The following is a 12278-nucleotide window of genomic DNA, read 5'->3' as shown; positions in this document are numbered from 1 at the left end:
TTCCTAATAATTTCAACTTTTTACAGATTTCCTTTATATAAATTTATTAAATTAATTTATTTGAATTTAAAAAAAATATAAATATTTTTCGCATACAAATTTTATTAAAAATCTTTAGAACTTTTTTAATAATTCATTTATTATAATTCAGAATTTATTTTTTTAATTTATAAAAATAAATGTTATAAAAATCAATCAGCATTCATTTAAATAAATTCATTAAATCTTTAATTTTTAATTTAAAATAATATTTTTTTTTAGATTAAATATTTATAATTTTCAATTTTTTTTGTTATGTTTAATAACTTTTAAAAAGAAATAAAAATAGATCATCAGAATCTAGTAAAGTAGAAGTAATTATGAAGCAATAATTTTGTAAGCATAAATTAAGTTTCTTAAATTCTAAGAAAAAAGTAATTGACAACGATTAAATCTAAAATTTGATAATGCGAATTATTAATATCCTATATTTTAATTAAACATAAACCAGACACCTCATCTATAAGAATATCCCTTCTTCTATGCAATTCTAAATATATCTTTAAGAAAGTAAGAAAGTAGGATAACAGTTAATTAAATCATCTAAAATTATTCATACTACTAAATTTTACTTTTCAAACTTAGTAAAATAGGTAGTCATCATTTTTGACTGAATAGACAGAGATCATCAAGAAAGGATTTCTTTTATATAGACTAATTAAGTTTTCTAAATTTAATTTATTTATTTATTTATTTTTGAAGTAATACATACTTATTTTTACTAAATGCTATGCAAAGATAAATAATAATTAGTTGCCTATTAAGCAAAAAGCTTTACTACATTAGGCTATTTAAAGAGAATGGTGTTTGCTATATAAGAATAAATATGTGATTTTATGAATTTATATATCTAAATTAAATCATAAGTTGAAATGTGATAAACAAATATTGACGAAGATGATAAATTAATTCGTTGATTCTACTTTTTAAAACAAATTTAGATTAAAGATATTATAAATGTAAGAATTCATAATTCTTATGAATACTTAGCATGTAAAGAATTTTTTAATGAAATCCTGAAAAGAAGATAAAAATAAATCCCTCATGTAATTAAAACTTTGAGATTACAATATATGGAAATAAGAGGATATGTAATAATCAGGTGAATAGTGCGAAATATTTTTTTATATTTTATTAAATTATATGCAACAATAGATTTCTAATACAAATGATAATAAATTATGCTTTTATTAATGTATTCACCAATACAAACTGGTCATCTTTAGTAATTAATATCATCAAAAATTTATATAAATAAGTATCTTTCAATATCAATTTCTTTAATAATACTTAAATATCTAAAATATAAATTATTGTAAAAAAATAACAAAATATTATTAAATAAAATGGAAGGAAGATCAGTTTTTATTGTTGCAGCTAAGAGAACACCTATTGGTTCTATCGGAGGAAAATTAGCAGCTCTTAGAGGACCAGAGCTTGCTGCAGCTGCTATTAAAGGCGCCTTATAATCTATTAACTTAGATCCTAAGCAAGTTGAAGAAGTTATCTTGGGTAATGTTTGCAGTGCTGGTGTTGGGTAAAACCCCGCTAGATAAGCCGCTCTTGCTGCTGGTAACTTTGAAAACTTTCACAATAAAGAAAAAACTAAAAGTTGATTAATTTTTCATCTAAAAAAATATAGGTTTACCAATTGGAGTTAATTGTTATAGCGTCAATAAAGTTTGTGCCAGTGGTATGAAAAGTGTCATGCAAGCTAGTCAAACTATTCAATTAGGATAGGCTGATGTTATTATCTGCGGTGGTTTTGAGTCTATGAGCAACGTTCCTTTCTACGTTACTAATGTAATTAATTCGATTTATTTTCTTTAAAAATAAAAGATATATTGATCATAAATAATATTTATTATTAATAATAATAGCATAGAAAGGGTCAACTCTTTGGAAACTAAACATTAGTTGATGGTGCTGCTTTTGATGGATTAACTAATTTCTATGACAATAAGGTATTTACTTAAACATTATGATGCGAATTAATTTAATATTTTTTATTTATTCAAATAGGCTATGGGTTTTTGCGCTGAAAAGACTGCTGCTGACTTAAAAATAGACAGAAAGCAAAATGATGAATATTGTGTTGAATCTTATGAAAGAGTCTTAAAGGCTTTAAAGACTCCTGAATTCAAAAATGATATAGTCCCTGTTACTGTTTAAAATAAAATTGTAATTAATTTTTAGAAATATTAATGATAAGATTAAAAATATTATGTATATATATATTTTTATAGGTTGATGCTGATGAAGAACCTTTAAGATACAATAAAGCTAAGATTCCTTAATTAAAACCAGCTTTTACTCCAAATGGTGTCAACACAGCTGCTAACTCTTCTAAATTAAATGACGGTGCATGCATTTTAAGTACTTAATATTAAATAATAAAAATTATATAAATTTAATAAATTTATTTAAAAAGTCTTAATGAGTGAATAAAAAGTAAAGGAATTGTAGATTAAACCTTTAGCTAAGGTTTTAAGTTATGCTGATGCTGAAGTAGAACCAGTAGATTTTTGTATAGCCCCTTCTGTCTCTGGTGAAAAGGCACTAAAAAGAGCTAATTTGACCTTAAATCAAGTAGATTTGTTTGAATTCAACGAAGCATTCTCAGTTACAGCTATTGCCAACATGAAAATATTGAATGTTCCTCATGATAAAGTTAATGTTAATGGAGGTGCTGTTTCTCTAGGTCATCCTATTGGGTAAATTTCATTAAAATTAAATATATTCTTATTTTTTTAAAATTAATTAGTATGTCAGGTGCTAGAATAATTTAAAACTTAATTACTGTTCTTCGTCAAAGAAATGGAAAAATTGGTATGGCTGGTATCTGCAACGGAGGTGGTGGTGGTTCCTCCTTTATTCTTTAGCTTGTATGAAAATATTATCTAAAGATATTAAAATTGTATTTTTTATATGCTTAAATTATATTTCGTATTAATTTTAACAATTCAGTAAATTTTTTATTAAATAAATTTGAGTCAAGTTTAAATTCTGTTTTTTTATTAACTAAAATATTTTAAAATTGAAAATCAAAATAAAATTATCTAAATTTTGATTTGGGGTTAAAGTAAAATAAATAGAGGAAATACTAAATTAATTAATTGTATTTGGCTAATTTATGTTTTTAGTAAATAATTAAAATGAGAAAATATTTATTTTTAAATAAGTTAGCCAAATAAAATAAAATTTTATATTAATGATAAAATAATATTTTAAAATTATATTTAACTATACAGAAAGATAAAATAGGTAACGAAAACTATGGGAGAATTATCATATAATCATCAAAAGAGATGGCAATACCACTAAAAGTAATAAATATTTATTAATAATAAAATTTTATTCTAAAAAAGACTAGATTATGCAATTATAAGTCAATAAAATAAACTGCAAGTAGCAAAATGAAAATTTTATATGATTTTAACTGTAGTTTAACTAAAATATTATCCAAATAAAATCATATTGAGGTATTTTTTTTTTTCATCCTTTTTGCATTACTAAAAAATATTAGCAAAGTTTTAACGAAATTTTTAAGGAAAAGTTTTTTTTCGATCTATTTAATTGTTTTGAATAAATAATAAATTAAAATTAGATTTTGTAAGAATTTGTATGTTTTAGAAATTACTTACTTTACTATCTTACAAAAATTCAATGTAAGAAAAATATCATCAAATATAAAACTGAATTATTGGTAATTTTTTGTCTAGTTTTTTTGATAAAATTTTGTTTGTTTGTCTTACATTAATTAGTTTGTTTTTTTTTATTTAAAATAATCTGAGCGAATAAAGCAAAAATTTTGATATATTTTGATAAACAATGAAATAAAATTTTTCTAATAAAGTTATGAAAATCTATCTACAAATGATAGATTTACTAAACAGAAATAAATATAAGATTTTAAATAAATTAGGCTAAAAATTTAATATAAAATTTAAATAATGCAATTTTATTAAAATTACATCATCATATGTTTGCAGCTAAGAGTTATTATTTGTTTTTGTTTGTCAGGATTTGTTAGAGATTTTTTTAAAGTTAATTAATTTTTGGCGAAAGTGATTTAAGTGGTCATAGATAGAATTTATGATAAAATCTTCCTTACAATTAATTGCTCTATTTTTTTTCTGTTAAATCGAAATTTGCAATAATTGAAAGCTTTTATTTACAAATATACTCTGATAACTCACTTCTTCACCTCTGGTTTGATAAAGTTAATATAATTAATTGTATTTGATACTTGTTTTTGTTTTTGATTAAATTATCAATCATTATTTTAGTATATTAATCATTCCGAATTCAAAGCAAGATAAATAGATAGATACTTAAGTTAGGTTTTGAAATTATCATTTATAAAATTTATCTTAAAAAATTTCAGATACAGCACTATATCGAAAATCAAAAGTATCAATTTTGAAGCTTGATTTAGTTCTTTTTTCTTCTAAAGCTTTGATTATGTTTGGGTTAAATTGGTAATTAAAGATGATCATTGAGTCATAAAGGGTAACTCCTGGACAAATTTCATACCCACATAAGTTGATCTTTGATAGATGCAATTAACATGGTAATTATTCTCCATCCAAGCATGTTACTACAGATTAAAGCGTTATTTCATCAAAAGAAAATTTATACATCATTTCCTGCAAAGATCTCATATCTAAAATATTGGGAAAACATTTTCTGATAAAAAATATGTTGGCTTCCTAAAGCTTATTGTTCGATATAAGGTTTACCAATGCGTCAGATGCTATATTGGCACAGTATTTTTCGGTTAGAGTTTGTGGACAAATGCGCCTTATCACAAAACTTATATATTAATTTTCTAAATTTAATATCTTTTTAATATATTGCAAGGCTTTCTCAAAAGAATTTTCATAGTTGCGATTTAAATCTTCTCTAACTTTCTCCCAGTTATAAATAGATTTTAATTTTTTGGAAAAATTGTACATTTCTTAGAATACATTTTATAATTCTTGTAAACGATTCGCCACATTATAAGCAGTAATGTGTTAAGCATTTACTAGTCTATTAATTGCTATTGTATGATCTTATAAACCAGTTTCCGTTATTTCAAGTAAATATGCAGTAAAATTGTTGTATTTCATATATGTGCTAGTGGGTCTTATCAGGCACAACTTACTCATGTGTTCAAAAGCTAACTAATCTCCATCTACGTCATCAATATTTCGTCCAAATAAATCTGCAAGAATAAAAAAATCATAGCACAGGTGATAGAATTCTTTTGTCAAAATGGACTTATTAAATTTAAATGAAATGTATCCCATTTCTTTTTTGACAAAAGCTAGCTATTTATTTTCTTCACTGCTATTTTTCTTATCGATAACTTTCAATTATTTGCCCTATTTTGCTCTACTCTCAGCTGATTCATCAGTATTTTCTATTTCTAATAATTATTCATTATTTGTGTTCTATGAGAAATACTATGATTCTGTAGATCTAAATCCAGTTGATTCTTCGTTCTCCTCTTCTTCTATATTAGATTATATATACTATTCTTTTCCATATCTATTTTTTAAAATGCTTTATTCTTCTGAGTCAGGATAAAAGCAAGGAAATTCCATGTCTTTCTTTCTTTTTTTTATTTACTTATTTATTAATTTGTTTGCTTGTTTGCTTATTATTCTTCTCTTTTGTAAAAATTTAATTACTTTTTAGTAAAACCAAATGATTATCTTTTTGGTTTGTTAATCTTAATGTTTAATTCTGCTTTTATAAGATCAATTCCTTATATTAATTACTGTACACATAAAATATTGTTGGTGATATCATATCAATCAATCAATCAACCCTGTTTAATTTATTTTTTTAAATTCATTCACTCATTAAGAATTAAAAAATGTAAAGCAAGCTAGCATTATCATATCTCTGCTTAATAGTCAAATTAATATATTTAAAGTTTTTTTATCTCTCTTGATAATTTGCAAATATAAAAAATATGTAAATACAAATATAATTCTGGTCTTTTATGTTTCTGGTAAGATAAACCAAAAAACATTTAATTAACTCTAATTAGTCATTAGTTAATACATTAATAATATTTTTTTTAAGTAGTTTAAATGGATTTATAGCAAATTAAAATTTAAAACGTGATTATTAATAAGCATAAAAATTTGATTTCTAATAAAAACTCTTAACAAATAACTTTTCCTTTTTTTAAGATAAAAGAATAGCTTTGAAAAAATTATTATATTTTGATTTTTTATAAGTATTTTAGTTGGTTTTGAAAAATAAAAATTATTTAAATAGCTGTTAGTTTTTATTTAAAATTAATTTTAAATTGTATTTTAAACTAAAAGTTTCGATACAAAAAAGCAAAGAGTAATTTTGAAATATTCATTTTATTTTTTAATATTTCTTGCTAATAATAAATCATTAAAAGTAAAATTGATAATTTAAATATATCAGAATAGAATTAAAATTAATTTTACTTAAAAATTAATAAAATTATTTAAAACTGCTGATTTGACCAACAATTTCAAATCAAATTTATAGAAAAATAAAGTTAAACCTAGATAAAAATATATAAAATAGATATTAAATTATAAATGACAAATTTAATTAACTAGGAAATCTTCTTTTTACTCCTAAATTAATAAAAAGATTCAGCTTTTTAAGTAATTTATTTGGTTTTTTTAATAAACATATTTTAGATTTAAAGTAAATTCCACACATTTATTTAGTTAAATTTAAAAAATTTTTTTATTAATTATTTATACTTTAATTCAATCAATAGAATTTATTAAAAGTCTTTTAAAACAATCTTATTATAATGGAAAATCTAAAATTTTAAGTTACATGAGTGTTATACATCAAAAATATTTCTGTTTAGCCTTTGAGATTAAATTATTTCATTTTAAATATCTAGAAAAAATTTCCCCCACCGGGACTTGAACCCGGGTCTGAAGGGTGAAAACCTTCTATCCTAACCTGCTAGACTATAGGGGATATATGATAATTAATAAAAAAATAATCTTATTTTTTTTATTTTACTATTTTAATACTTATTATTAGAATATATGTTAAATTAATAACCTAAAATTTATAAATAATTTTACTAAAATCCTTATTTATACTTAACCAATAACCAAATAATAGCAACATATTTGTTAGCATAATTCTTATAATTCTAAACAAAGAAAGGATTAAATAACAAACAATTCATTTGATATTTTCACTAATGCTTAAATCTTATTTAACTTCTTAATTAGTAATAAATTTAAAAATAAGCTGTACTTAATTTTAATTCATAATATAAAATAGAGAATATATCTAAGTACCTAATTATCCTATGTTAGCTTCATTAATGAATTAAATGAGGAAATTAGAATATAAATTAAAAGAATAAATAAACAATATTTTATTACAGGATGAAGTTGTTTAAAGTAAAATTATGTCATAAGTCTTTATAAAAACAAAATAAAAAAATTATTTTAAATGTTTTTATCAAATTATTTATTTAATTAATCTTATTTTGATAAAATACAAAAAAAAGTAAAATAAAAAAAATTATAGCCCGCCGTGGGGCTCGAACCCACGACCACAAGATTAAGAGTCTTGCGCTCTACCGACTGAGCTAGGCGGGCTATTCAAGAGTTATAATTTGATTTAAAAAGTTCTTTTTTTAATTTTTGTTAGTAAATTAAAATGTAACCAATCAGTGTACCTTAAATTATACAATATTAAATAAATAAAGAAATATTTAAATGTTTACTAGCAAAAAATTGAATAGCGAATAACTTTCAGATTTAATTGAATTTTGTATTTGAATTTTACCATATAAAAGTTCAAGAAAAAGAATTCTAAATCTTTGAAGATCTTTTAATCATTTTGTAACACTAAATTCTTTATAGTAATCAAAAAAATTAAGCTTAGAAGTAAAGTAGCAAAAAGAAAAAGAAAGGCATTAGTTGAATAAATAAATATGTTTATTTAAATTTGGAGGAAGTATTTTTTGTCGTTCTACATTTTTACAAAGATTCTTTAAGCTTGCTTAATTTGGTTTATTTTGCAAATCATTTAAGTAATAAATAATTTATCATCATTAATTTAATTCTACTATATCTATAAATTTATTACTAATCAAAAGGAATATGATATCTTACTGCTAGTTGTCTTCATAGGGTGCATTTTGTTTGAGAGGATAGCAACTTTCAATATAAAAGCCAATAGTATAAGCCTATCTAAATTATAATATATGTTTTACTTCCTTTTTTCGCTACTCCACATTGATGATATTTTTATGCTTATCTTTTATAAAAAATTCTAAAACTACTTCAGGACAGGACTAGGAACGTCTTGTTACGTTAGCAATTTAATTTACATAGCTATTTCGAGCAGTTTTATTTAATGGCTAAGTGAAAAAGAGGTTTTCTAACAGCCTTAAGTTTTAATTGGACTTATTCCAATATTATCTATAATAATCGTTGTTCACATTATTAAGTATTTAGTTTTTTTCAATAACGACTCTAATTAAATTGAGTAATTAAATACCACGTCTAAATTGGTTTTAAATTTACTCATTTAATGGATCCTAACTACTTCCTATTTAATGGGATTGATTATATGCTAGTCTATTCCCTTTTTTACTTATTACTGGTTTTCTTCCCTTGGACTATTTTTCCTTATTTTCTTGATTAAATTTAAAAATGAAATTATTTTTTCTGAAAAGGCGCTGTTTATGAAGGTTTCTGAAGTATTTATAATATGCATCTAAATTATTTACCATGTCCCTATAGATTTAAGGGTTTCTTACAATAAGTGTAATTTTGATTATATTAGAAGATTCGGGTGTAGTTTTATGAACTGGCTATTAACATTTTTTTTCTCTTAAATGTTATTCATCTTTTTGTCATATTTATTGACCATTAAATTCTATGAAGATTCCATTTAAAACCCTTATAAGATAATCTATTTAGTATTTATAGCTATTAGTTTAGTCGTTCATTTGAAGAGATTAATTACTATTGTAATTCAACCAATGATATATGGACCAAGAGTTATACAAATTAAACAAATCGACTAACTAATTAAATACAATAATAATCAGATATAAGAAAAATTTTAATAATTAGAAATAGTGTTTATAAATCTGACTGAATTTGGAGAAAATATAGAGTAATAATTACTATTTAGTAGTTTATTTAAATTTGGAAAAAGTGAAATAAGAATAAATACTTCTCATTACACAAGACTAAATATTCAAACATAAGAGAAATATAAATATTAATAAATAACGCTTTAAAGTAATTTATAAGAAAATATGCTTATAAAAGAACTTTAAAATAATAATATTTTACCATAAATTTGGGAAATTAGCTATATCAACAATTCATAAAATTAAATTTTACATTATTTAAGCATTCTTAAAATTTTTATTAATAATAACCAATATGTAAAAATTTCAACTTAAAAAATTGAATTGGATTTATACTAAAAAATTCTAGATATTCACTAAGCATTTATAATTAAAATCAGAGTAATTATATACCTACAAAGAATTGCTTTTTCAAAATCTTTTGAGAAGCAATTAATTTTTAATCCTCATTAAATATTCTATGATCTTTATGATATTTGAATAAAAAACTAAATTGTAATCAAATGTGTTAGAAAATTATTATTTTGTATATTTTTAAAAAGAGATAAAACAAATTTTCTTTTTATTTTATTGATTTATTTTTTAATAAGAATTAAATTTGGATTTTAAAGAGAGAAATATTATAGCAATTAAAATCTACTTAAAAATTTTAAAGCATCTTAATAAAATGTCAACATTTAATAAAAATAATAAATATAAACTAAGCAAAAATATAATTTTATGTTTTAATATTTAAATTCCCTTACATTTATTTTCTTCACATAAATAAAATAAAGCAAATTTAATAAAAAATATTTTTTTTTATTTTAAATCAAAAATTTTTATAAGATAAAACATAATAATTATGCTTGATTTTTATTTTAATTTGTTATTAAAGTTTCATATTTAACATAAGCAATTAAAACATATTTATTTACTTATTTCATATTATTAAAAAAAATTTTTTTTATAATCAATATTTTTGTACAGTTTTTAAATCATTGAAAATTAATGAATTTTTTAAATAATTTGGGGGAAAAAATAAAGGAAATTATTGAAAAAATCATTTAAAATAAAGGATAATTTAAGAATAAATTGCTTTTTTTTATTTTTTATAATTAGTATTAGAAAAGTAAGGAAAAAAAAAAATAAAGCAATTTATAACAGAACTGGACTAGTATTTAAGGTGAATTTTAGTGTAAAAGTAAACTTGGGTGTTTAAAATGTAATAATAATAAATAAAATTAAACTTAGCATTTTAATTAGGGTTTATCCTATTTGTGAGAGCTTTATAAGTAAATTGCATTTGGTGGCTAATTTATTAATAAATTGTAAGGATTTTTGTTTTTAATGAAAAAATTTTAATTAAAACAAATTTTTAACAAAAAGTATTAAAATGTTCTGTGGATGAGCTACGTTCTTATTTATTTTTTAATAGGAGCAACAGTTACTTTTAAGTATTACGTTTAAAGATTGAATGTGCAAAAACTTGAGCTTATTTTTGTACCTATTTTGCAGATTTTGTTTATCGAAGATATTTATTATTTGATTAGATTTGATAAATTTTCTTAGTATTTCAAGGGTGATGACAATGACGGATGGTTTATCAGATACATAATTATGATTTGCTCATTTATTCCTTAAATAATACCAATGCTAATTATGCTCGACTTAAATAAAAAAGAATGCTTATTCATTGTTCTGCCAATTATTTCTATTGTTTATCTCTGCTATTTAGCTTAAAATTATATTGTAATTAAAGAAGTCGAAATTTTTAAAATATAGATGCTAATTTCATATCCAAGAGTACTAATTACCTCTATTTAATCCTTTACCTTTTCTGGTATTTCTTTTTAACTAGGGTAGACACTTGAAATAAGATATATCTGGTTTACCATTTTGATATTAGGCTATATTTTGATTTTAGTGCAAATTGTAAGAATATGTTATCGCGCTGAAAGCAAAACTTTAGCAATATATCAAATGTTAATTACAATTAAGCTAATATTTGGTGTAAATGTTGATAATCAAAATGTATACATTAGTAAATTAGCTACTAGGATAAGAACCTACTTAATTGACATGGATAATGAATGTCTTGTATACTTTTCGTTTACCTCTATTGCACAGCTTATTTTATTTATAATTTAAAAAAATAACAATAATGAATCTTTAAGTTCAGTAGTAGTAATCCCTTGGTTAATAGTGTTATTTCTCTCAGTCATCATGTATACTTACAACTTTTCTAAAAATATTGTCTACGATAACTTGTTTGGTAAGGAAACTATTTGTATCACTTCTTTTAAATAGTTGAGGAGATGTCTCAGTTTACAAAATAGCTAAAATTTCTAAAAAACTAAAGTTATTTTATTAAACATTAAAAAAAATAAAAGTAAAATTCATTTAGCAATCCAAAATTGTCTGCTGAGCGAATTTAAAGGGTGTTAGATTATAGACATAAATAACAAATTTAAGAGAAAAGATCTAGTTGCAAATCTTTTTTAATAAGTTAGATTGAATTATGAATTTAAATTTAATCTAGAAGAATTTGAGAAGCATCTCAATGAAAACAAAATTGTAAAAGAAATAATAAAAATAAAATTTAATTAGATAGACGATAAAACATACATAAGATTGGTTAATCTCCTCTTACAAAAAAATCTGATTATTAAAATAGAATGTAAAAATAGCTATTTTGAAAGCTAAAGGCGTAATCAAATCAAAATCATTCATTAAAATTATTTAAACTTATACTATAATGTGACTTTAAATAATTAAATTGCATTTTATAAATATTATGCAGAGTTTATTCCACTCAATCCAGCCCTTGTTATATATGATTTATTATGTGAATGATCATCATACTATAATTTATATGATCATTAAACTCATAATATATAATATTTGTTTTATCAAGTTAATAAATAAACTAATATGTATAATAATTTGATAAATAATAATAAATTACACGAACAAAATCCTCTGGATTTAAAGTGTAATATATATATAATTTATAGCCAATGTATTGAATTAATAAAATTAATTTTTATATAAAATTTATTTCTGCAAATTTATTAACCAATTCATCAAGAGAGGATATTTATTTAAATTTAAATAACTTAAATACTCACATCAT

The 12278-nt window shown here is 21.8% G+C and overlaps 4 protein-coding genes across 4 annotated transcripts; 3 read left to right on the top strand and 1 right to left on the bottom strand. All coding sequences in view use genetic code 6, as the record gives it.

Moving 5' to 3' along the window:
- Positions 1-1385: 1385 nt before the first annotated feature.
- Positions 1386-3198, top strand: TTHERM_00277470 (acetyl-CoA acetyltransferase; the record flags this gene model as incomplete). Its single annotated transcript, XM_001018105.3, has 6 exons — positions 1386-1611; positions 1682-1842; positions 1920-2003; positions 2062-2220; positions 2286-2415; positions 2471-3198. The coding sequence occupies 6 exons, from the start codon at positions 1386-1388 to the stop codon at positions 3196-3198; spliced, it is 1488 nt and encodes a 495-aa protein (XP_001018105.3).
- Positions 3199-4394: 1196 nt separating this feature from the next.
- Positions 4395-5630, bottom strand: TTHERM_00277460 (hypothetical protein; the record flags this gene model as incomplete). Its single annotated transcript, XM_001018104.3, has 1 exon — positions 4395-5630. The coding sequence occupies one exon, from the start codon at positions 5628-5630 to the stop codon at positions 4395-4397; it is 1236 nt and encodes a 411-aa protein (XP_001018104.1).
- A 2360-nt stretch (positions 5631-7990) lies between these two features.
- Positions 7991-9643, top strand: TTHERM_000277459 (transmembrane protein, putative; the record flags this gene model as incomplete). The annotated part of the gene is made up of 2 exons (XM_012798138.1): positions 7991-8089; positions 8156-9643. 2 exons carry the CDS (start codon positions 7991-7993, stop codon positions 9641-9643), a joined length of 1587 nt encoding a protein of 528 aa, XP_012653592.1.
- Positions 9644-10365: 722 nt separating this feature from the next.
- Positions 10366-11998, top strand: TTHERM_00277420 (transmembrane protein, putative; the record flags this gene model as incomplete). Its single annotated transcript, XM_001018102.2, has 2 exons — positions 10366-10473; positions 10532-11998. The coding sequence occupies 2 exons, from the start codon at positions 10366-10368 to the stop codon at positions 11996-11998; spliced, it is 1575 nt and encodes a 524-aa protein (XP_001018102.2).
- Positions 11999-12278: the final 280 nt, after the last annotated feature.

Source organism: Tetrahymena thermophila (assembly GCF_000189635.1).
Source record: "Tetrahymena thermophila SB210 genomic scaffold scf_8254600, whole genome shotgun sequence".
NCBI lineage: Eukaryota > Ciliophora > Oligohymenophorea > Hymenostomatida > Tetrahymenidae > Tetrahymena > Tetrahymena thermophila.
Note: the sequence above shows the minus strand (reverse complement) of the source record. Positions and strands in the feature narration are given on the sequence as shown.